The sequence below is a fragment of the Pyrus communis genome, chromosome 15 (genome assembly GCF_963583255.1).
Source record: "Pyrus communis chromosome 15, drPyrComm1.1, whole genome shotgun sequence".
Classification (NCBI taxonomy): domain Eukaryota; kingdom Viridiplantae; phylum Streptophyta; class Magnoliopsida; order Rosales; family Rosaceae; genus Pyrus; species Pyrus communis.
The window spans coordinates 9,976,502-10,000,698 of NC_084817.1; the positions used below are offsets into that span (position 1 = coordinate 9,976,502).

The 24,197-nt window shown below is 36.1% G+C and overlaps 3 protein-coding genes across 3 annotated transcripts; 2 read left to right on the top strand and 1 right to left on the bottom strand.

The window, feature by feature from the left end:
• Positions 1-5,100: 5,100 nt before the first annotated feature.
• LOC137717288 (gibberellin 3-beta-dioxygenase 1-like) lies at positions 5,101-7,363 on the top strand. The gene is made up of 2 exons (XM_068456595.1): positions 5,101-5,570; positions 6,796-7,363. The coding sequence occupies exons 1-2, from the start codon at positions 5,101-5,103 to the stop codon at positions 7,361-7,363; spliced, it is 1,038 nt and encodes a 345-aa protein (XP_068312696.1).
• A 5,764-nt stretch (positions 7,364-13,127) lies between these two features.
• Positions 13,128-16,674, bottom strand: LOC137718590 (uncharacterized). The gene is made up of 8 exons (XM_068458139.1): positions 16,491-16,674; positions 16,275-16,388; positions 16,012-16,182; positions 15,819-15,898; positions 15,238-15,385; positions 14,962-15,042; positions 13,842-13,964; positions 13,128-13,550 (listed from the first exon to the last, which is right to left on the bottom strand). The coding sequence occupies exons 1-8, from the start codon at positions 16,515-16,517 to the stop codon at positions 13,488-13,490; spliced, it is 807 nt and encodes a 268-aa protein (XP_068314240.1). The 5' UTR covers positions 16,518-16,674; the 3' UTR covers positions 13,128-13,487.
• A 3,590-nt stretch (positions 16,675-20,264) lies between these two features.
• LOC137717034 (beta-amylase 2, chloroplastic-like) lies at positions 20,265-23,981 on the top strand. Its single transcript, XM_068456352.1, has 4 exons — positions 20,265-20,354; positions 22,651-22,806; positions 23,013-23,276; positions 23,952-23,981. The coding sequence occupies exons 1-4, from the start codon at positions 20,265-20,267 to the stop codon at positions 23,979-23,981; spliced, it is 540 nt and encodes a 179-aa protein (XP_068312453.1).
• Positions 23,982-24,197: the final 216 nt, after the last annotated feature.

Consider the following 24,197-nt stretch of genomic DNA (forward strand, 5'->3'; position numbering starts at 1 on the left):
ATACCTAGACAAGGATTCATCATCTTGTATATGTGTATATTCAAATTCCCTACTAAGTGCTTCCAATTTTCTAGATCGTACCTTCTTATCTCCTCGAAATTCTTGTTGCAAAATCTCCTAAGCATCCTTTGTAGATCTTTGCAATGCGATTCTGAGAAAAATGTCATTGGAGACTGCATTTTGAATTAGTCCCAATGCCTTAGCATCCTTGGCAACAATTTCCTCCAATTCAAGCTTCTAAGCTACCGTCAGAATACTACCTTCCTCGTTCACTGGGCTTTCATACCTATGTTCAACCATATCCAAGATCTTGTGCGATTTAAAAATCGTACTCATCTTAATTCTCCAGAAATCATAAATCCATTGAAAATGGAAGCTCGAAGCTCACTCACTCTAGATCCAGTCATGTAAGACCAACTCAACAAGATAGAGGTTATCTTTGTTGGATTTTCCGATTTCTTTTTGGATTTCATGACGCCCAGATTTAGGTTCGAACCCGAGTTCTAGATACCATGTTGAAATTCTAATATGAGCTTATATACAGAGTCTTGCAATCACAAAGATGAAAAATCTAAGAGAAAACACGCATTGCAAGAGGAAGAGGAAGATGAAGCTAATCAGAGGAGAGAGAAGTTTGTTAGTGTTATACTAAACATTAGGGCTGGGAATGGGCCGGGCCGAGAGATTTTGAGTTTGGGAACCGGACCTAACCTGGCCAATTTGAAACGGGCTGGTTCGAGACAGGTTTATGGGTCCAATTACTTTTTTTTTTTTTTCGGTATTTTTTTGTTGGGTCTGACAATGGGCTGCTTTTTTTTATTACCAACAACACATTTACATTTACAAGAGAGGCCCACAGACAATACAAACCAACGAAACCAAGCCCAACATAAAAAAACCCTAACAGCCTGTACTGCATCCTTTTCCACTGCATCCTCCGCCGTCGCTGCCATCAGATAGACCACCAAACTCAAACCAGTGGCCTAAAATCAAACCAAATCGAGCCCCGAAAATGGATAAAAAGAAGACTTCAACAAGTCCAGCCAGATCCTTTACAGCATGATTTTGCAAAGCTAAACTAAAATCAAAACCAAAACCAATTAAATCCAGAAAATTTAGAAATTATATCCCTAATTTCAGTAATCCAGAAATTTCAAAAATCCTAATTCGTAAGTCCTAAATCCCTGAACTCAAAAACCAAATAATTCAAAAACCCTAATTTTGAAATTACCTTAATTTGAGAGAAGATGATATGATATTTCGAATCGCATGATGATGGTGGTGTTTTCGACGGCGGCGATGGGTGGTCACGTTTGGGAGGAGACAATGGCGATGGTGGTGTTCAGATGAGGATTCGACTCAAGTGGGAGAGAGGACTAAGAATCAAGAGGGATAAGAGTTAGTCTGGACTATGGAAAAAAGAGATCGAGAAGAAGGACTCTAGGAGAGAGAGATCGAGAGGGAGGACTCTGGGAGAGTCTTCGAGAAAGATGTGATATGTGTGAGGTTTATTAGATACGGTTTGGGCCGGGGGCCCGTGAGTTCAGAAGATTGGATCCAGCCTGCCCCTCTGTTTGCTTGGACCCTACCCGACCCACCTCATTTTGTGTATAAAATAATATGGACCTGTTCCATAGCCACCCCGAACTGCTAATACTCGCCCCTACCCGCAGGCCTAGGGCCTATTTGCTCACCCCTACTAAACATAGCAGTGCACGCACACATTCGTTCCAATAGAAACAATTCCTGTTACATGTTTAGAGATGACATCACAACCTTACAATGTAGTCAGCAATATGAGCTTGACACTTGTCATCTATCAAAGACATATAAGTCTCACAAATACATCAAGACCTTACACATCCAACTTAACTCAAAACGAACTATAACTGTGAAGAATTAAATTAAAGGAAAACTAATGAAAATGGTTTTAAAACTTCGAGTTTTAACGATAATGACAAAATAAAGGGTAAAGTGAATAGTACCAGATTGACTTTTTAGTGTAAAAATGTGGTTTTTTGTTAAAGTGAACAGTACCATGAGTTTTTCGTTAAAGTCCCCTTAAATTAAACTAATGAAGAATTTACATTTCAACACTTCTCAAACAAGAAACATTTCTAGTTGGCGAACAAAGAATGTGTGGCATAGAAATTGATCTGTGTTGGAACTTGAGTTTTATGTGGGACTCCAAGTCCCACATCGCCCAAACCACTTTATAACTTCTTCTTTATAAGTGAGTTCACTCACTTATAGTTTGAAATGAATTGGGCCAAAGCCATAGACCTTGGGCCTTAGACTTGGAGGGTTTGGGTGCATATATTAAATGTCAAAGATGGGCCTTGGCCCTTGGGGCTCTTGGGCTCGGATGGACGAAAAACCCAATTATCATTTTTACGTTTTTGATTTTTTCATTCAGTTTTTTTTTTTTTTTTTTTTTTTTCTGAAATGATAAAACCGATCACATGAACGGTTGTAACCGTTCTTAAAGATAAATATGAACGGTTTCAACTGCTCATTTATGCCATTATATATGGCTGTCGGATCAGAAACAAGAAGAACAATCTTCCATCAAATCCTTCACAGTTCATAGAGAAACACCACAACCAATTCGCCAAGAATCCGATTTCAAGTGCAAGAACTTGGATTAGATGGTTGTATCCTGCAAGATAGACGTCCATTGAACTGCTGCACTGGTGTAGGGAGGAATTTCTATCTTAGGAGATTGCTTCTGCAAGCCTCTATCTTCAAGAAACAAGTCAGTGATTTGTGATTTTATATATAATCTCATTAAGTGTTTATGTTTTAATATATTATATTTGTCGTTGAGTTTTTTCCATTTGAAATAAAACTGTGCAAATTGTTATATAATATACACTTGACATTTGATTGGTTATAACAATCTGTACTATTTTTAGTCTGTAAAGGATCATGAATTTTTTTATTTTCGATATGAAGAAGCAATTATCATATATATATATATATATATATATATTAAAAGAACAAGGCTCACAGTGTTTACGGAAGAACCATGAAGGCTGTAGAATTTCAAAAGATGTAATCAAGCAATTGTTTTTGTATCTTTATGCATACAGTGTTTACGGACAACACAATTAGTTTTTGTCTTTTTGTATCTGAATGTTGATATCAATTCCAACTGACACAATATTTGCACGCAGACTATTAACAATAATTTAACCACAACCTAATTTCATGGTGTTAATCATTTGATTTTTAGTATCTAAAGTACTTTTGTTCAGTATTCTCTGCTTGGATTTTGGGAAAAATCAGAAAAGGGCACAAAATATTAAAATAGTTATTTGAAGCTATGCATGCAGCATGCATGTTCCTTGTTAAGTTTAAAATTTTCTATTTACATTTTTCTTTCGATATATTCAAGATTACGAGTTTTCTCTTGCCATTTTATTATATTTTTTTTACATGTAAAACTAACATTAAATCTTAAATTACATTCTCAACTGCATATCTATAAGAACAACACGTACATAAATTATTAGATAACCCTATTTCCCTTTAACTCTGGAGAATAAAAATTGATAGAAAAATAAAACACAAAAAAGGTTGAGCTTAGGATCAAAGATTCGACCCCTCCGTTGAGACAAAAAAAAATAAAAAAAAAGATAAAAATGATAAAAAAAATAAAAATAAAAAATTTGATTGCTATACTGATCAGAACCCTTATAAATCATCATATCACCCTTATAGATCCGTCATTTTATTGAGATTAGTTAGTTTAGTACTTGAAAGTTGTATTAGAGCAGTTGCATAAAAATGTATGTTTTTTTTAACTTATTCGAATTTTGAAATGCAAATAATTCCATTTCTTTAACTTTTGGTGCTAGGTATATAGTATAGTAGTTATCTCTACCTAATGAACTGTTTTAGAGCAATGGACTAAAATGATAAGAAACTAATTAAGTTTTGATTGCCAAATTGATCCCACGTTTTTTTTTTTATTATTATTATTTTTAAAATTTGTTAGTTCAACAATCAATTTCTAATTTTTTTTTTATTTTTTTTTTATGGATACCCCATCATGGAAAGCATGTATAGTGTGGGATCCCATCTCTCCTTACTCATTTGTATTTTTCCTACTTGTGACAAGGCATGATTACATTTATTCACAAAAGCAAAAAAGGGCGTCCTCCTTATCATGGGACAATGGAACCGTTCTTTTTTATAATCTTTGGAGACGTTACACATTGTTGAATTGTCGTTCCTTCTTTTGTCCCATTCAACTATAACTATATCCCATAATATCTCCAAAACCACAGCGGACATACTTTGTGAACAACAGCCGCCCTTACCCAACTGTACATCATTTGGACTTACTCCCCTCGAAATCCAAATTTGGATTCTAGTATTATTAGTTCATGTCATTGAACCGTTAATACGACAAAAGCTTGTGGCAAGTGATTAGAGTAATGTTAAGCTGACTGCATATTTGTATTACGTTGACATGGCATTCAATAAGATAATTAAACATGTTAATTAATATGAAAGTATATATCAAGAAAATTGTTATTGAGACTTCAAAATCTCACTTTATATTCCAAACTTTTTATAATTAGAAAAAAAAATACATTTATGAGAACAGTAAAATAAAATTTTTGAAACGCTAATAACAATTCCTTATATCAATTGCCACGTAAGATATACATATACATTGAACATGCATCGAATGTGATCCAGACACATTATATTTCATCTATATCAGACGACTAAAAGCTTTTCAAGTAAAAACCTAAGCAATCATCTGTATGTAGAATGTCATATATCCCTATTGGATATCCCATCCATGTGGGGTTTTCAGATTTCATAATAATTAACATGCATGTACATGATACATGCATATGTTTATATCTATAGAAGGTAATATATATATATATATATATATATATATAAGATTATCTTCCATAAAAGATCAGATACCCTTCCATGTTAGGTTCTTAGTCATACATATTTCTCTCTTATCTTCATGTATATATATAAATCTGTGTGTATAAATCCAATCAACAAATGCCAACAAATTGATCTCACTAAACCTTGATTTTTTTCATCTTGTTTCTCCTAATATTTCCAATGGGTGCTATATCAGATCCCTATGAAGCCCATCTCCATCATATCATCCCCATCGACTTTAACACAATCCAGACATTGCCTGAATCGCATGTATGGCACGATCACTCCGATGAGTCTTCATCTAGGGTACCCTCCGCCGACCCGTTATTTGTACCCGTCATTGACCTCATGGACCCGGAGGCTCCAAGTCTCATGATCCAGGCATGTGAGGAATGGGGTATCTTTCAGGTGATAGGTCATGGCCTTACAAAACTCATGGACGATGTGGAGTCTGAAGCTGAAAAATTGTTTGGTCTTCCTGTTGACCAAAAACTGAAAGCCCTACGATCTCCAGGTGGGGCTACTGGGTATGGTCGTCCTCATATATCGCCATTTTTTGACAAACATATGTGGCAGGAAGGGTTTACTATCATGGGGTCTCCAGTCGATCATGCTAAGCAACTTTGGCCCCAAGACTATCAAGGCTTTTGGTAAGTCCTCCATGCATTTCCATGCACGTACGCAAAATGACAAAATTAATTATACTCTCATTATAAAGTTTGTCATGCTTTCTGTTTGGGATATGTTTGGAGCAACTTTGAGTAAAATTTTGTTTTGAGGGGCATATAGGTTTCTATCCAGAAACGAAACATATCTACTTAATGGGTTCAATAATTTACATAAGAATAGACAGTCACTTACCCTTCTGCCTTGCTCTTATCAGTGTTTTAAAAGACTTGCCTTGGGGTGTGCCTAGACGGCCTTGAAGGCGGGGCTACACCATTTTTGCCTCTGTTTTAAGGGAGTCGACGAAATACATGCCTAGGCTTCTTGAGGCGTGCCTGAGGCGTCGATTTGGCGTCCCTTTTTCTTTTTTTAAGTTTCAAGAATCTAGAAATTTTTGAGAGTTGCAGAGTTGTTTTGAGTTGCAGGCCATGAACACCAACGAAGGAGATGAAGAAGATGAAGAAGACAACTAGGTTTTTTAGGCTGTGTTGGTGTTTTTAATTTTTTTTTAATGCTTAAACTGACCCCACTTTGCCACATTTATTATCCCATTGTCTTCACTTTTTTTAAAAACTAATCCCCCTTTAAAAACATTTATTACCCCACTATCTCTTTTCTCTTCACTTTTTATTTCTAATATTTATTTTCTCATATACTAGATATATATTAGATGAGCATTGATTTGTTTTTGCTTTTATTATTTTCGTGAATATTCTCATGATTGGATGTAGAAAAGAAAAAACCTTTTTATTTGGATTATTATTTTCTTAATGTTATATTATTCTTTTTAAAAATGTTCTTTATAGTTTTTCCTTATTTCTCTTTTTTTTTAAGACTACCTATCCCACCCAAATATTATCCAAAACTCTCATATAATAGGCACTTACTTAAAGTAGATGTTAGAAATTGATTAATTTGATTGTTTGATTAAACTTGGTTATATGAGTTAAACTTGTTTATGACTATTATATTTTTATATGTATAAAATATGTATTAAAAAGTTAGGTCTCAACCTTATGCCTTAAGGCTTTTGCTTAGGCGGGGCTATCCATCAAACGCCTCGCCCATGCCTTCGCCTTTTAAAACATTGGCTCTTATAAAGGAAAACATAAAAAAAAATTGAAAGATATGTTACGTACTATATACCATATAAGTGTTACATTTAATCAAACTTCAAGTTACATTAAGTTTTCTAATTTATTTTTGCAGTGACACAATGGACGATTATCAGAACCAAATGAAGGCATTAGCACAGAAACTAATCCACATTTTCTTCAAATCTTTGGACATTAATTTTGAAGAATTTGATTGGCTTAATGACAGTGGGTTAAGTAGTCCGAGCACTGCTTTGCAACTAAACTCCTACCCGCCCTGCCCTGATCCTACTCGAGCCCTGGGCATGGCAACACACACAGACACATCCCTGGTCACCATTGTCCAACAATCCAAAACCAGCGGCCTCCAAGTCTTCAAAGACGGAGCCGGGTGGGTTCTGGTACAACCCATACCCGGTGCCCTAACTGTTAACCTTGGTGACTATCTCCACATTCTCTCCAATGGGATGTTTACAAGTGTCCGTCATCGTGTTGTGGTGAACCAGCAGATCCAGCGATTTTCCATGGCCTACTTTTATTCTCCCCCAAGGGATTTTACAGTCTCCCCGGTTCTCTCTAGGGTTCTGGAAAAAGTGCCTAAGTACCGTTCACTCACAGTGAAGGAATATGTCGATATCAAGGGGAAGCATCTTGAAAAGGCATTTTCTTTGATTCAAAATTAGTGCAGCTGATTAATCTTTATATTTTAGCACAAATTTGAGGGAGATTATTAATTTATTGTTAGTTTTTCCTCTTCTCTCTAGCATACACAGATTGCTTACTTCCTGTAGTTCTTTTAGGAGTCCGATTGGTCAGAGCTGGATTATATTACAATGCATTATATGGTTATATTGCAATGTTTATTTTGATTACTAGTCTAATAACGTAGATACTATTATGTCATTTTCAACTAAAAAACAAATGATTCCGAGGACAGAAAAAATCAAACACATAATTTCGGGTGCAGAATATTCAAAATCCTTTGAGCTAATGGATAATCATTCTCATATAGTGTTAATCAATGTCAATTTAGCTACATGATGAGAATGCTAAACAAACATGTCAAAAAAAAAAAGATATCGTGCGTGCATGTTATTTCTTTTAACTTCCGGAAGATTTATACCTATGATTGGACCGCATGAACATATAGATGAATTGATCGAGGGCGACATCCTTACGAACTCTATTGGAAAAGACAAAATCTAGCCATGTTCTCATGCAAAGGTATAATACCGAATTTGACTCATTGTCTAACTTTTCGGTCGAAATTTCAATTAAAAAGCCTAGTGTAATTGGTTAACTATATATTATTAATTTAGTGACAACTAACACAAACGGTTATTCAAATGTTACATATTAATACGTTAAATTTAGAAAGAAAAAAAAAATTGTTCAAGCAAAGGACAAGTTGTCTTCATGCGGAGACATGCAAGTTTGCGGAGGGAACCACATCATATATAGGTAAACTTGAAGACTCATTTGGAAGTGCATTTGAAATGACTAAAAATATTTTTAGAAAAATGTTTTGAGTTTCAAAAGCACTTGTAGGAAGCACTTCAAGTATTTTTATTTTTTTTTATTTATGATTATTGACTTTTTTTACTAAAGATTGGTTTGAAAAACTTTTATACCAAAATTACTTTCAGCTATTTTAAAAATAATTCCAAACAAGCCATTTTCAAAGTATAAGATCCTATTTATTTTGTTGTATTATGTTGTATTTTATTTCTCTGATGTTCTGAAATTATGAAAATGCCCCTAAAGGGGCTAAATGGAAATTATAAAAGCTTAATTTCCACCAAAAGACTCACCGTCACTTGTAGACTATGAGTCAAGCCTTTCGTGCTCGAATCTACCTCGAAGTGAGAAGATTTGAAACCTTGATTTTCAAGCCTAGACTTTCCGGCCGAAATCGGCAACTTTAGTGAAATTCAGTTTAGTTTTGGACGCTAACCGATTTCTGAAATTTTTTTGGCCAAAAACCTAGATTCTGGCGAAGATCTGGCCGACAGACAGCGGCGAGCAGAGGCTTCGACGATCGGCATGAGGTAGGAGACGACTGGATAATCTGTAATAACGATGGAATATTATCTAACGGTGTCAACACATTACGTTAACTGAAGGTATATTCCTTCCCTGAATATTCTTTCACACAGACAAAATATTCTTTCCGGTGATTAGAATCAGGAAGATTCCGAACAAAGGCGACGAAAAATTCCACCGATGGCGCTTAACGACTAACGACTAGTACGTGAACCTAGTTTTAAGTACTTCAATCCCCGTGATGAGCAAACAAACGGAATTTCAAGACTTTTTCTTAGTATCTACAAGCTTTAAGTAGTATAGTGGCTTCACATATAGAAGAGACTTATCCAGAGGAGTTTAGAGGCCAAGCAAGACAAGTGGAGTACAACCCGACGACGTATCAATGAGTGAGCTTTGTTTTTATATAATTAAATTTCCATAATGACTTTTTATGTAGTGTTTTACAACATGCTATGCTTTTACTTATAAATACAAGTGCTAGTGATGATGTTGAGGTTTATGAAATAATGATGGATCATACCTATTTTATATGCTCATCATTCATGCTTATGCCGAAGTTTATAGTTCTCGTTCGGGTCAGGACTAACTTCACGTGTATATTCACATTGCACTATTACGTTCTCATTGTGTCCTTCGTAAGTGCCCACTTGTACTAGTTGCTTTTGCATCTAGAACTCGTATGGGACGTGCTTAGCGCCAATTTCACGTGAATGTAGTACTTCAACATAGATTATTACACCTGGATTTGGATCCTCTCCAGATCCCCTCCCTAGGGATCCTGGGGATCAAGGCACAAGGACCGGTCATCAAAGATCGTGCGGCCACAATTAAATGTTTTTTTACGCAAAACGAGATTGCTTTACTTTTAAAGATATAAAAAGCATTTAATTGTGACCACACGATCTTTGATGAACGGTCTTTGTGCCTTGATCCCCGAGATCCTCAGGGAGGGGATCCAAATCCATTACACCCAGCCTACTTTCTACACGGACTTCTGTGTCTGCATTTTTTATGAGCATATTGAGTTATTTTTTATTTACCTATATCATTATCACAATTGCTTTTATGCATTCACTTTGATTTTCATACTTATTTGCGGTATTATTTGGGAAACTATACATATTTTACAGTAAGGGGTAACTATGTTATGAAAAGTAAGGATTTAATAAATTCTTATTTTTGCTCACTCACACTTTCTGTTTTGCGCCCCTCTATGACTTAGTAGTAGGATTATGTAAAGAGCAAGGGATCATTAGCAGGTTTTGACATTCACTTTTGATAATGTAAAAATTATATTTCTTGTTAGTTGTGTAATATCCATCCTACGAGAAATTTTTCTGGGTTCAGAGCACGTGGTCACCACTAATATCATCCAACATCTGGCAAAAAAATTACCTGAGTTAAATGCGTTTCGGCTTCCCAAAAATATAATCAAATCCATTTTGGATCAACTTCCTTTCTTATTCCTAGTATTCATTATTTCATTTCTCAGATAAGAATTTATTTGATCAAAGAAATAAAAAACCAGAGTTCTATCCACAGTCCACCACCTCCGCCGCCACAACAGCCCCTGGACAAAAGGGAACGCCGGTGAATGCACCAGCTCTTGAGTTGCAGCCGACCATTTTTGTCGAAGTAAGAGTGGGATAAAGAGAGGGAAGAGGAGAAAGATTAGTAAGATAAAGTTGCCGATAAAATCCACGACCAGCGATGGAGGTGGTGGTTGCTTTGTGATGGGAGCTTGGGGTCAATGGTATGGAATATTGTTGAATACACTCCACATACTTAATACACCTCATATTTTCTTTTTTAATTAAAATGTATCTTAATATACCCCACATCCTTTCCTATAGTACCCTCACACCTCAACTCTCAACATACATCTTAAATTTCCTACCTACACCTCACATTTTCTACCTACACCCTACACTCTTCGCATCTTAGATGCAAATACATAAGGTCAACCAAAGATCTTATTTGTTTCTTCGAATAGGTGGTTTCTAAGTTGTTTCTCCTCCCTGTCAAATAATAAAGATAAAGATTTGAGAATCAGCATTAATGGAAAGAAAGAAAAAAAAAAATTAAGAATCCATCGGCAAAAAGGGATTTAGAAATGCATAGCATAATGGTTTTGCATTAACTTGATGAACACTATTTTTGGATTGCTTCAAACTTTTCCAGAAGCTAGCCTACTCTTTGATAATGAAAAAACCATGAAATTCGGCAAAAAGCTACATAAAACTACCATGATATTCAGCATGAGCTTGCCTAAACCTTTAAAATTTGCTACTTCCCTCCATTGCTTCACAAAATTCTAACCACATCAGAAGAAATAAAGCATTAATATTAGTTTCCTCCCGTCTCATTAGAACTTAATTACCGTAAAAACCACTAATAAAATAAAGCATGTATAAAAGATTGTTGTTGTATGAAACATTTTGTGGTGCTTAAAAGGTCTGAAAGAAAGTAAGCCCAAACTAACCTTAAAAATCTGCAAATTGACAATTGTATGCTATTTGTATAAGTCTAATAAGAAAGATTTTTTTTGGTATGACAATTCTTGTCACAAAGCTTCGGGTTTCTGGCGAATAAGCTAGCATGTCTCATTGCCAAACTTGAGACAGCAATTTAACATGGTAAATTGTTACATGTAACGGGCAGAAGGTGAGAGTTGTTTTGAAAGTTGAAGAAGATAAATAATCTTAGGATACACATGCTAAAAGTGATTTGAGGTTTATGTAGAGTTTATTTATTTAATTTTAAAATCTTATAAGATCGAAATTGTCATTCTATATTAAGGTATATAACTCATTTAATATTAAATTTTAAAGTGGAATGTATTCAACATATTGTTGAGTGCTAATAAAATAGTTGGCATTTTTTTACCTAAAAATATAAAAAGAACATATTTCAAGCCTTCATTTGTGGGGAACACCAGCTCACCTGGTGCTCCCGGAACCTAGAAAAATTTCTCCCATCCTACCTAGGATGTAAATATTCTTAGTTTTACTGCACTTTTATCTATGCTTTTGACACTACATGCATGTGTAAAAAGGATTCTTGTACTGCATCCCATACTGCATACTCTCACTTCTAGATTACATTAGTTCTAGACTTCGGTTTTAATTTATTCGTATTTTTACATATCATTTGCATATTATGGATTTGTCACTTTTTAGGTGTCTGCCATCATGCCTTGATTTTAATGGCCACTTGGATATCTAGGTCGAGGTGTGTCAGTACCTATGTTTTGGGTTTGAAGAATTTAGCAAATTTTTTATGGTACATTTATTTTTTGGTTAATTTTGATGTATCCATGTTTATATATATGTGTGTGTGTGTGCGCGCATTCTTTTTATGACAAAACATAATTTTTTATTTTGAATTTTCTTTTAGGCCACAACAATATTTACACCAGTGGTAAAAAAATAAATTGATATTTGTTATTCACGAGATTAAAACCTAAAACCATCACTTATAAATATATAAGGATAAGTCGAACCATATACTAATGATACTCTCTCTTTTTTATTTTTTATTATTATTTTTTAATGGTGTTAGTGGGTTAAATTGATAGTTGTTAGGAGAAGAGGGATTGTGGGAGTTGAACCTGCACCAAGTTGCATAGGCATAAAAGCTTTCCATCAAAGCCACCCCCCCCCCCCTTTTTTTTTTTTTTTTTAACAAACAATAGTGTTAGTGGGTTAAATTGATAGTTGTTCGGAGAAGAGGAATTGGTGGGAGTCGAACTCGCACAAGGTTGCATGGGCATAAAAGTTTTCCATCAAAGCCCCATCTACGCTAACCAATGATATTGTCTTTCGCGCTTAAATTTCAATTCTCCTTGCCATATTGATAAGTATTAGTGTAGATTATCTTAACCGTACGAGAAAAAAAAAAAAAAAAAGGTGTAAAATGATTGAAAGCGAGATGCAATGCATTAATTAATAAAATTACATTTATATTGTCTAGTAGTAATGTCAACGTGTGATCATAAAATGGGCGACTACCCTAATAAAAATATATGCGTCATCATATCAAAGCAAGATGGAAACAAAAATGTCATCCTTGCTTCATCATTGTCATATATATTGAAATCAATTTGTATCAATTATAAGTTCGTTTTCAATCATATAATCTTTGACTTTTAAGGAAGCACTTCCAAAGAATCAGCCATGAGGTCAGACCTTCGTCGGTATGGAAATAGATAACTTCAATTTCTGCATCAACCTGATTTTCCTAATATTTCTTTATATCTTGGTAACCACTAATCGTTTTACTATTCGCAAATAACGGAGATAGCCAACCCGTTTGGTTTAGCGGGACTTGGTCTCCACTCTGTTGGAGGAGGTCCGCGTTCGTATCTCATGAACGAGAACTGTTGAATAAAAGAACAAATAATGAAGATAAACTCATAATCTACTGCATGTACGAAATTGAATGAGGGAGTATTTTTACACAAAATTAATTGATCTTTAATTTACAACTTATGACGAATGAGTTCCTCGTGAATTCAGTAAACAAGCATTCAGTAAGCAAGCATGGGACCAACGTGCGATGACATGAAGATGGTTGAAACACCTCAAACTTCACATGCTACGGAGGTACTTCGATGTAACTCAACCTGGAAGATGTTTACCCAAAAAAATAAAAAATAAAAAAAGAGTTTTAATTTACAACTCACGGTGAGCGAGTTTTTAATATCAATTTAACAAGTGAGCATGCGACTGAGAGGCGGTGGCATGACGATGGTTGAAAACTTCAATCTCTGGAGATGTTTGAAGCAGAACTTCTTCGGAGTACCTCATTCTTTGTACATTCCTCCTGGATGTTTAAAGATCTATATCAGTAATTTCGGGGGAGCTTGGAGTACTGATTAGATATAGTTTGGCAAGAGCCAGGACAATGACCAACAATTCTCGCCAAACTGCTAAACAACACGCTTACATCTGTGTAGAAGTGGCCAATGAAAGTGACAATGCTAGGAAATTATAATTACCTAGATACTGCGTATTACATTACAAGACTAGCATACACGACATTCTCTGAACTAGCAATGAACTAAGTGCCGCAAATGCTAACTATTAACTGTGACGTCATGATTACAATGCTTACCTGAAAAGCTTTTAAGAGTGAATAACAGTGCCTTTGCTCTGCACTTGCTGCAAAATACTTTTCCTTGAGAGCATCACAAACTTTTTGCTCTTCTTGAAGCCCATGTTGTACCTTTCGAAGTTTCTGCAAGATAGATTTACTAGCAACCTTCAGAATAACTTGAAGCATCGGAGAAAAAGTATGCACAGAAGTTGAACATTAGTTCAGGCTAAAGAAAATGACATATTTGGTGCGTGCAATGTTGAATTCTTCTAAGAAATGACATAAGCACAAATATTGTTTCCTTGAAGAGCATACAAAGTCCGAAATAAACTTGACACGGGACTTGGTTAAATTATATCAGTTTTATCTTATTAGTCTCTCGAATAGGCTAATAGCTCAAACTTTTTATCTTATTTCTCTCTTCACATGGTGGGTGCATCTGTTCGGTTGCAATCCTTATCCTACACTATAGATGACACTAGGGATGACATAGCTATACATACCTATGTAATGTTTTGTCTTGAGGCTTAACAAATTTTGTAGTGCGGAAGTTGTATAAAATTTACATTGATACTAATATTGGTGATACTATCAAGGAGCTCCATTGTTAAAAGTTCATTATCAACCGTGAGAATTGGCCATACAGTAACTCGGTTCACCAAGTGGCTGCAAGGCACAATTTAATCCTCTCCAAAGCTATGTATACTGTCAATGCTAGTTAGAACTTTAACCAGCCTTTCCTTGAGGAAGGAGTAAAAAGGCCATTAACTCGAGCCCTTGTAAGGTCGTACTGATCAAAAGGCAAGCTGACTGGATGCTAGTAAATGGTTTACTGGAACGTTATGGGGGCAAAATCCTCATTTCTAATAAAAGGTCAAAGGTGCCATTTACCAGCACGCGGTAGTCGGTTCTCTTTCACAGAAACTATGGATCTCTGAGGACATATAAATAGATATGTATTATGGAAACAGAAAAACAATGCTCTTTAGGATCAACTAAATCATACTTTCCAAGGTTAAGGAGTTAAATTTCTACTTTTAAGACAAAGATTGTGAAAAAATTTCTAGGCAGAATGGGGGTTTCTTTTTTGATTCCCAACAGAAAATATGCAAGCAATTTGATTATATTTGGAGAATACCTGTTGACTGCCCCTTATGATTCCCTCCATGGAGTCGATCAGTTTCATGCGACCGTCAGTGCTATTGATTGCTTCTTGAAACTTACAAAGTTTACAAGCAAAACAAGTTGGTATTAATGAGAAAATATACTAACAGCCAGGACTTGAAATCCCTCCTGCATAAATCAAATTTTCCCAAAGAAAAACAATGCAGCCATAACCATAAAAAGGTTACGTAAACTACATCTACTAAGAAACATAAGAGTACTGATGGAAAAATTCATAGCCGTAGCATACCTGTGAACTTATTGAATTCAACAATGACATTTCCTTCAGCATATATTCCTTGATCTCCAAAAGTGCATTGTAAGTGGCATAGTATTTCCGAGTTTGTTGAAGTTTTCCCTGAATTTGAGCATTCAATTCTGACAACCGGCGTTCATACCTGCAGAGTGCAGACCCAAGATTGAGTCAATTAGCGTTATTCTTATGGCCTGTTTGGAAATGCTTCACTGGAATGTACTTCAGCTTATAAGCACTTTTACAGGAACGACTTCTATTAGAAGCACGTCAAAGTTTTATAAAAATCCGAGTGTTTCCTGAAAAAAAGCACTTGAAGCACTTTCAGAACGTTCCCAAAAGCGCTTTTGGATATCTAAAAATGCTTTTAGCTATTCTAAAAGCACTTCCAAACATGTCTTATTCTATCCGAAACACAGACACAATAATCAAAGACACCATATGCCCTGAACTTCAAGTCTCATACTTTGACCAATTCACCAAAATTCTTCAAACTTGTTTTTCGGTGATTCACCAACTGAAACCAAAAACCATAAAATCTTAAAATTCTTATAAACTAAGCAAGAATGAACGCATACTGGACGAGCTCAGATTGCGAAGGAACATCATCAATCTGGCGCTGTACTGCCAACACTGCCCTTAGTTTAGCTGCAAGTTCCTACACATTAATACTTTCATCATTAAAAAGGATAAAACTTAATAAATCACCACCATTTTGCAGCAAATGATCACAGCTTCCTAGTGTTGCGAGCAACAGCAACAGAAAATTACCCTTTTCGCCGAACTGATTTTCGCCTCCGATTCACTCAACAAACGATCCAGTTCATCAGGAACATCCTCACTATCAACCCCATTTTCTATTTGGTCCTCCAATCTACGAACTTCAGCCTCCAATACGGAATTGCTAAGAGACTGGACTTCAAGCGTTTGCCTTTCCAACTCCTGCAATAACAGTATCGAATTTCAATCAATACCCATCACCCAAAAACGACGACGCTTCGAGGATAAAGAAAGATTTGAGGAAAACACTGAACCTTCAGTGACTGCTTGAGTGATACCAATTTTTCAACCGCAGTTTCAGCGCCTCCCTTTTCGATTTTTTCTCTCAAACTTTGCAATTCGCTCGTGAAATTTACCTTCTTCTGAATCTGAAATTAATATAAATTTGAAAAAAAAAAATCCCAAAATTTTAGTAAAAACGAATTTTGATTTGCCGTGAAAAATGAAAAGAAACCATTTTTTTCACTGACCAATTCGTTGAGATTGTCTTCTGACATTATCGACCTTACGAATTGTTTAGTTTCGCAGAAAAATAACAGAAGTTCCTGGAAACGACGGCGTTTCCTTCTGGTGCGTAGGGGCTTCGTTGCGAACAAAGGTAGATTGGGAGGTGGAGGGAGTTGACGGTTGAGGACGGCGAGGCCAGTACGCGACTTAACGAACTTTCATTGTTTTGGGTTCGTTCTAAACGACGAACCGTTTTGTGGGCTTAAAATTAGGGCTTAGACCATCTCCAACCTCAGGTTAGAACCTATAATTTTTAGTCTAGAAAATTTAGGTTTTAATCCAGAAACAGCTTTTTTTACTCAAATTCTTTTGGATTAAAATTTTAGTTCCAGATTATTAAAAAATGAACTTGTGCCAATTTTTTTTCTTAAAGTAACTTTTTTGAAAGAAAAACTTACGTAGACTATCATAATTTAATTTTATGAACATTTTAACCTAAAAATATTTAGATTTCAACAAATATTGAAAAATCACTAACCGACATCATGAGACTCGTAAACACTATGAAAGAATATAAAATACATAAAATAATTTTTTTTTATTACTTTAACCGTTGAATTTAAATTTGGACCGCTGGAAATTGTTTTTTTTTTTAACTGTTGGATTTCATCAAATTAAATCTTAACCGTTAGATTCAATGAATTTATATATATTATATACACACACACACACATATATGGTGGACCAACCCTATTAAACCAGGGGGAATCCTAGGCTAAGTACTGGTTTGGTACTTAGGTGCTTTTATAAAAAGTGGGTATAAAAAAAGCTGAGCCCAAAAAAGTGTTTGATAAACACTTAAAAACAGCTTATTTCACAGTTTTGGGTGAAAAAAAACTAAAAACGTGAAGCAGAAAAAAGGAGCTTATTCTCACAGCACAGCAAAAAGCAAATTTTTTTTTTTCAAAGCACAACAATACCAAACCAGCCTTAAATTTGGCCCATAAATGATTTTTAAGTTTTAACTCATATTTACCCCAAGGGTTGGAGCAAGTTGAGGTAAATTTAAAACCTAAAATTTGAGTTTTACTCCATGGATTAGAGTAGGTCTTATGGGTTTAGAGTATTGTTTGGCCGCGTTGTCTAAGGTGTGGGGCAACATTTTGCAGACCTTGGCTGCAGATGGAATGTGGTCCATTGAATCAAATCTAAACAACTGAAAAACAATTTATCAAAATAAGATTACTATGACATCGGGTCATCAATGACCCCTCACTAAATGAAAACGGTACCTGGCAAAATTTCAAAATTTTGGAAATTTAAAATCTCCCCTCCTTGTTATCAACAACAACCTACTTAAATTTGTCTTCTCCTCCCGAAACTCCTCATCTTCCATGTTTGCTCAAGCGTCATTGTCGTCGAAAACATCCTTATTGTTTGAAAACTTGTCCAAACCTAGTGGTAGTTGTGTTGTGCTTATCTTCTCCAGCTTCACTTCAATTTCAAACAGCATTTATGAAAATCGGGGGAGTTTGGTGGATATATGTGAAATTATTGAGAAGGGTGCGTTGTGAAGTTATGAAGCTATGTTAACGGGTTGTGTACAGGCTAGGTCGTTAACTGCTGTTTTGGTTAAGTTATAGTTTTGGGATAGGATTGATTTTTGTTTTTAAAATATTGTTAATTTTATGACGGGAGTTAATATTGATTAAGTAATGATGATCTATTGACAAAAGATATATAGCTATGAAACTTTGTTGACTTGTTGTTGTAACTTAGTGTTTTGTTGAATTTATGTGTTTGTATTGTTATATGTATAGGATATGGCAACCAATAGTATTCAACGAGCAACAAAAAAAAGAAGATGTGTATAGGTAAACAATTAACAAACTATCCCAAGCTCCCCATGTGCTAGGATTGATTAGGGAGAAGCTTAAAGAGGGTTAAAGACCTAGAGGGGCTGACTAATTTAATAGGTTGTGAATTGACCCAATTCACAAAGCAAGACTTTTGCATGATTATCGGGCTACGATGTGACAAACTTGTTGACGTAGAGGTTGAACCATAAAGGATTAGGCTGCTGAGGGATTATTTTCTCGAGAATTAGGGTTAGCAAGTGAAAGTAACAAAGGGAGAAAAGAAAAGGGCAAGGGTAAAGCCAAGGTTGTCCCGAAGAAAGTCACAAAAATATATATATGACTTGCGGGGCTTGAAAGGGCGTTTAAGGAGTGCAAGAACAAGCAGGATGTTTTCAAGCTAGGCTTGGTATACTTTGATGAGGCTATATTGATTGGGGCAAAGGCCAATGTCATTGTGAATCTAAAATACCTTTACCTTGTAGAGGATATGGATAGGTTCAATAGCTTTGAATGGGAGTCCATCTCATTTGATATATATGACTTGCGGTGCTTGAAAGGGCGTTTAAGGAGTGCAAAAACAAGCAAGATGTTTTCAAGCTAGGCTTAGTATACTTTGCTGAGGCTATATTAACTGGGGCAAAGACCAATGTCATTGTGAATCTAAAGTACCTTTACCTTGTAGAGGATATGGATAGGTTTAATAGCTTTGCATAGGAGTCCATCTCATTTGAACAACTTCATGACAGCCTCTCGTGTCCTGCTTTAAGGAAAGGTAGAGGTAAAGTTGAAGGAGATGGTGAGTGAGATGATGAGGAAGAAGAAGAAGAAGTTAAGGGAACCAAAAGGAGGCAACGGTTCAGATGGGGCTGCAAAGGATTTTAGTATCATTTTTAGGTAATATGTGTTGCTTTCGTTGGTAATGTTGACTTTATTACTATGGTGGAGTAATAATTTATTGAGCAATACGTGCAAGTGTGGGCATGTGAAAAAATTCCCCAACATGAAAAGCCCTTATGTTACTGCAAGATCTTAGATCCGAAAGCTACACCGAGAATTCTGTGATGCAAGACAACAAAGAAGTAACTAATCCATGAGTAGCTACAATTGTATGTAACCGAGGGCCGGGAGGTATAACTATATTGCGAACCTTTTGAAAGTTATGGATGAAAGTGAATGTCTGTGAATGTTGTATGTGAGAAATGTATTGTTGATGCATGGCTTTAAATAGAGAATGTTCCGACTGAATAGGAAAGGACCAAGGCGTACTGGATGTAGGCGATGATGTTGATATTGTGATTCCTGACAACCTCACTCCCGACATATATGATGTCAGTGAGTTGAAATTGCAAATCAAGGAAGGTGTCATTGGCGCGATTGGTCCATGTGGAGGAGATTTCAGAGAGGATGGTGCTGAAGAAAGTTGAATAGTTGTCGAAGCTGGTAAAGTAATTAAGGAGGGAAGTGAAGGAAAAGCATGCAGAGGAGAAGACGAGGAAGAAGAAAAAGAAAAAGATGTGGGAAGCGAAGAAGAAAATGAAGAGGGAAAAGAAGAAAAATAAGGAGGTAAAGAAGAGGTGAAAAAAGAAGAGGATGGTGAAATTGGCGGTGATGTAGAAACTGTTGTGGAAGAAGAAGAAGAATAAGAAGAAGAAGAAGAAGAAGCAGATAAATCAAAAGAAGAGGAGGAAGAAGAAAAGGGTGGTGAAAATGAGGTTGATGAAAAAAATGGTTTGGAAGGAGGGGAGGAAAAACCTGTGGGTGAAGATGGGAATGAGGATAAGGAATTAAGGGATGAAGGCAAGAGGGGAGAAAGGGTGGGGTGGGGTGAGGGTGAGGGACCCAGAGGGAATGAGGTAATGAGAGCTATGGAAGACGAGGGTTGGAAGGTGTTTGTAGGGATTGTTGAATGGAGCAGTCCCTTAGATGTATGTTGCGAAGATGGTTCGAAGTGTAGCCGATGAGTATGAAGATTTGAAGAGTTCGGATGATGACAATGAGGTGGTTATATACACACTTAAGGGTGAGCAGGTAGGGACCAAGAGGAAGGTCCCTTCCACAAGGACGACGTCAAAATCTGTGCGAACGAAAATGGGGCAGTAAAAGAAGATGAAAGTGGTTTGCTAGACGCCTTTATTGTTTGACGTCGCAAAGTGCCAAAAAATATGTCGGTAAACCCAAGCAGGATGTTGTGTAAAGAGAAGCGTTAATTAAAGCCAAAGACAGAAACTACGTGGTTGAGGTGATGGAATATTTCTATCACTTCAATAAGTTGAAGGAGAAGGCAAAGAAGTAAGTTACTCATTAACATTTGGATTTTATGGATGCATGAAAAAATTGTTTAAATGACTAGATAAGGTCAACTGTTTTCTTATTACATTGTTAGTCCGGTTGCCCAATTGGAGATATTGATTTCTGGCGGCGGCTTCTGAACCAAGAAGGGGTGGTTGTCAACGGATGTAAGTGGCTAAACTCTATGTGTTATGGAGTGGTATAAATGTGTTAAGATTTCATTGGTGTGAAAGTTGAATAAAATTTTGTATATTGTAGTACATTCACTTGTAGCTCTATCTCCTGCAGAAGCATCATGATGAGGCATGGAGGATATGCAAGTGTTGACCACCAACATAATAGACTGGTTTCTGGTAACACTTCTTACTTAATTTCTCTTGAAATTGAAAAGTTTGGCAATATTGTGATGTTGAGTGTGTCTTCGTAGATGAAGTGTTGTACATGTTTTTTGATTAATTTAACACTTGTGGATAGTCATACTATGAACGTTGCCATGCTGGGAGGACATTGAAATGAAAACTAAAGGCTGGAAAGGGATTGCATCCAAACAGTTTGAGCCGATACTAGTGAAAATAGTGACGGGGAAGGGTTGGAGTTTGGTAAATCATGGGTGGAGGATATGGATAGGATATGACCCTTCCTGAACCTAGATCCCCATTAGGTTGCCATAGAGTTGAATCTTAAAGGTGGGAGAATGAATGTACTCTATGAAGATTGCAACCCACTCGCAACAAGCTTGTGCGAAATTGGTTCTCATCGCTCATGTGTTGCCAGTGTCCTCCTAAGCTTTTACAACAATTAATGTAAGCTATACAAGGCTATAAGTTACAAGAGTACCAAACCCAAATTATAACAAGGCCCAATCGGGTTGTGCTCACTTTAACATTTTCCTAAAATATCTTACTCATTGCAAGCGGCTTATAGCTCAAGTGGTTAAGAACGTTTACTCTTACACTCGAAGTGTTGTTATTGTATTCACCCTCCTACCCTCCCCAATATTGTTCCAATTATACTTCGACTACTTAATTTTAGCAAGCCGAACCGAACTGCTAACTAGTCTTACATTACTAAATAAGTTGAGTGTTGGAATTTTATAGTGGCACATTCACAACGAGTTTAGGTTACTTAGCTAGCCGAAACAGTGTAATTGTATGATCTTGTAAGTTTACAATTATATCCCAACTGCTAATTGGTGATGCCAATTTTAATTATATATTCCACGGGGCCTATTCCAATGCGAAATTGCACCAGTGCCAATGTCTATGCAAATTTCCAATGCTAGTAGTACCAATGCGCTAGTGCAAGATTTCAATGCCAATTTCAAGTGCAAACTTCCAAACAAACAAACTGCTGATGCTAGCTGACAAACAAACAAATTGATCCTAATCAAAGATGACGCACATGGCTACTTTAGTCTAAAGTAAGGTTTTCAATTGCATTATTCAAATGAATGGTGTTTTGAGATGGATTTTGAGTTCTTTAAAAAATTCATTTCAAAAAAGAAAGATTTTCTGCTTTACATATTTTCTTTGAATATGCATGTTGGATATGGTGTGCATTGTCTTACTGTATATTGGTGTAGGTCGTGATGTCATTCCACGAGTGTAGAGGCAATGTCGGGGATGATGTACATATCCCACTTCCTCATTGGGTGACAGAAATTGGGCAAAAGAATCATGATATATATATTACTAAGAAATAAGGGAAACGCAACACTGCATGTCTCGCGTGGGGAATTGATAAAGATCTGGTTTTAAAAGGCCGCACTGCTGTTGAGGTATAGTATTCTAGAATTACTTTGTTATGCTGGTTTTTTATTTCCATGGATTGCCATAGCTCATTTTCCTATATTTTTCTTCTTTTATATGTTCCACTCATGTTTTCAAAGAAACTATTGCTAAACCTATTCCAACTTATATGTTGTATATTTCTAAGAATTTTCCTTTTTGTATGTTCTAAGAATCAGACCCTATGCATTCTTACTGTTTAATGCTGAGATTTTCTATTCTGCTATATTATAATGGAACCAATGCAGGTTTACTTCGACTACATGAGGAGCTTCAGAGTTGAATTTCATGAGTTTTTTAAGCAAGGGATAATATCAGAAATTGAAGTTGGATTAGGTCCGTTTAGAGAGCCACAGTATATCCTTCTTATCCTGAACAGCATGGTTGGAAATATCCTCGTATTGGTGAATTCCAGGTACCTTAATAAATGGTGATCCCTCCTTTCATTAATGGCATGCATAATAGCTAGGGACTGACGGCTATTTCTAAATGTTAAGTTAATAGCCCTTTATTTATCTGTGGTTATGATCTTAAGCTTGTAGCTCATTTGATTTTTTTACCTCTATCTGAACTTTGAAGTAGTTCTCTGATTCAACCTGGTTTGGTGCAGTGTTATGACCGATACTTGATGAAGAATCTGACGCAGGCTGCAGAAGCAAGGGGCCACTCAGCTTTCTGGGCCAGAGTACCAGATAATGCAGGTTCTTATAATTCCCAACCACATGAGACAGGGTTTTTCCGTGACGGAGGTGATTATGATAGCTACTATGGCAGAGTATTTCTTAATTGGTACTCCCGTGTGTTGATTGATCATGGTGATCGGGTACTTGCTCTGGCCAATTTAGCTTTTGAAGGCACACGCATTGCTACAAAGGTGAGTCACTTTATTGGGCATTAGTTCTTCACAAGTTTATTTTTTTGTGGAGTTTCTTTATTTGATTTATTAGCAGGTATCAGGTATTCACTGGTGGTACAAGATTGCCAGCCATCCTGCATAATTAACTATTGGATTTTACAACTCCTGCAATCGTGATGGGTATGCGCCAATTTCAGCAATGTTAAAAGAAAACATGAGGCTACTTTTGGGAAGCACTAGCAGACACGAGGGATTAATTTGGCAGGTAAGCACAGAAACTCTTCTGTAATTACTCCCTGGATGTTAAGCGTATGTAAATTACAATAAATATAAATCACCACTATTTGGAAAGCGAGCATCTGGTTTGGCTGGATGAGAAAAATCTTAAAAAGCATCAATTAGACTTTTCAGCTGAATATGCATACTTCTTTTATTCTTGGGAAGGTGGCCAAATTTTGAGTCCGAGTTATTTTGTGAATAATGGATCTGCTCAGATTCATTTTTCTCCATTCGTCAAACAAATACTTCAAAATTTCTAACTAAAATGGGCAAGCAACACTGGATCAAGATGGCGGGTCTGTTGTTACATGTGAAATGTCAGTTTCAGTAGGATTATGTACCGAAATATTCTCTATAAAGCCTTTTAATTTGTTTTTCTTTTTGATGTTTTTGGATTTCATTTTTTTCTTTCAGGTGCTGAATGCTGCAAATTCCTACTTTTAATTTCTCTGCCTCCTGTTAGCGATTAGGAGTGAAATGCAGAACTCTCAGGCAAGAAGACGAAGAAGAGACGCTTAGAATTTCGATTAGAAAATTCGGAGAATGTTACTTTACAAATTCTTCCGTATATTAAGGGAAAATGCTCACTGAGCATGTGAGCTCACACATCAACAAAATACCCGTTGGAGGAGAGAGAGAGAGAGAGAGAGAGAGAGAAAT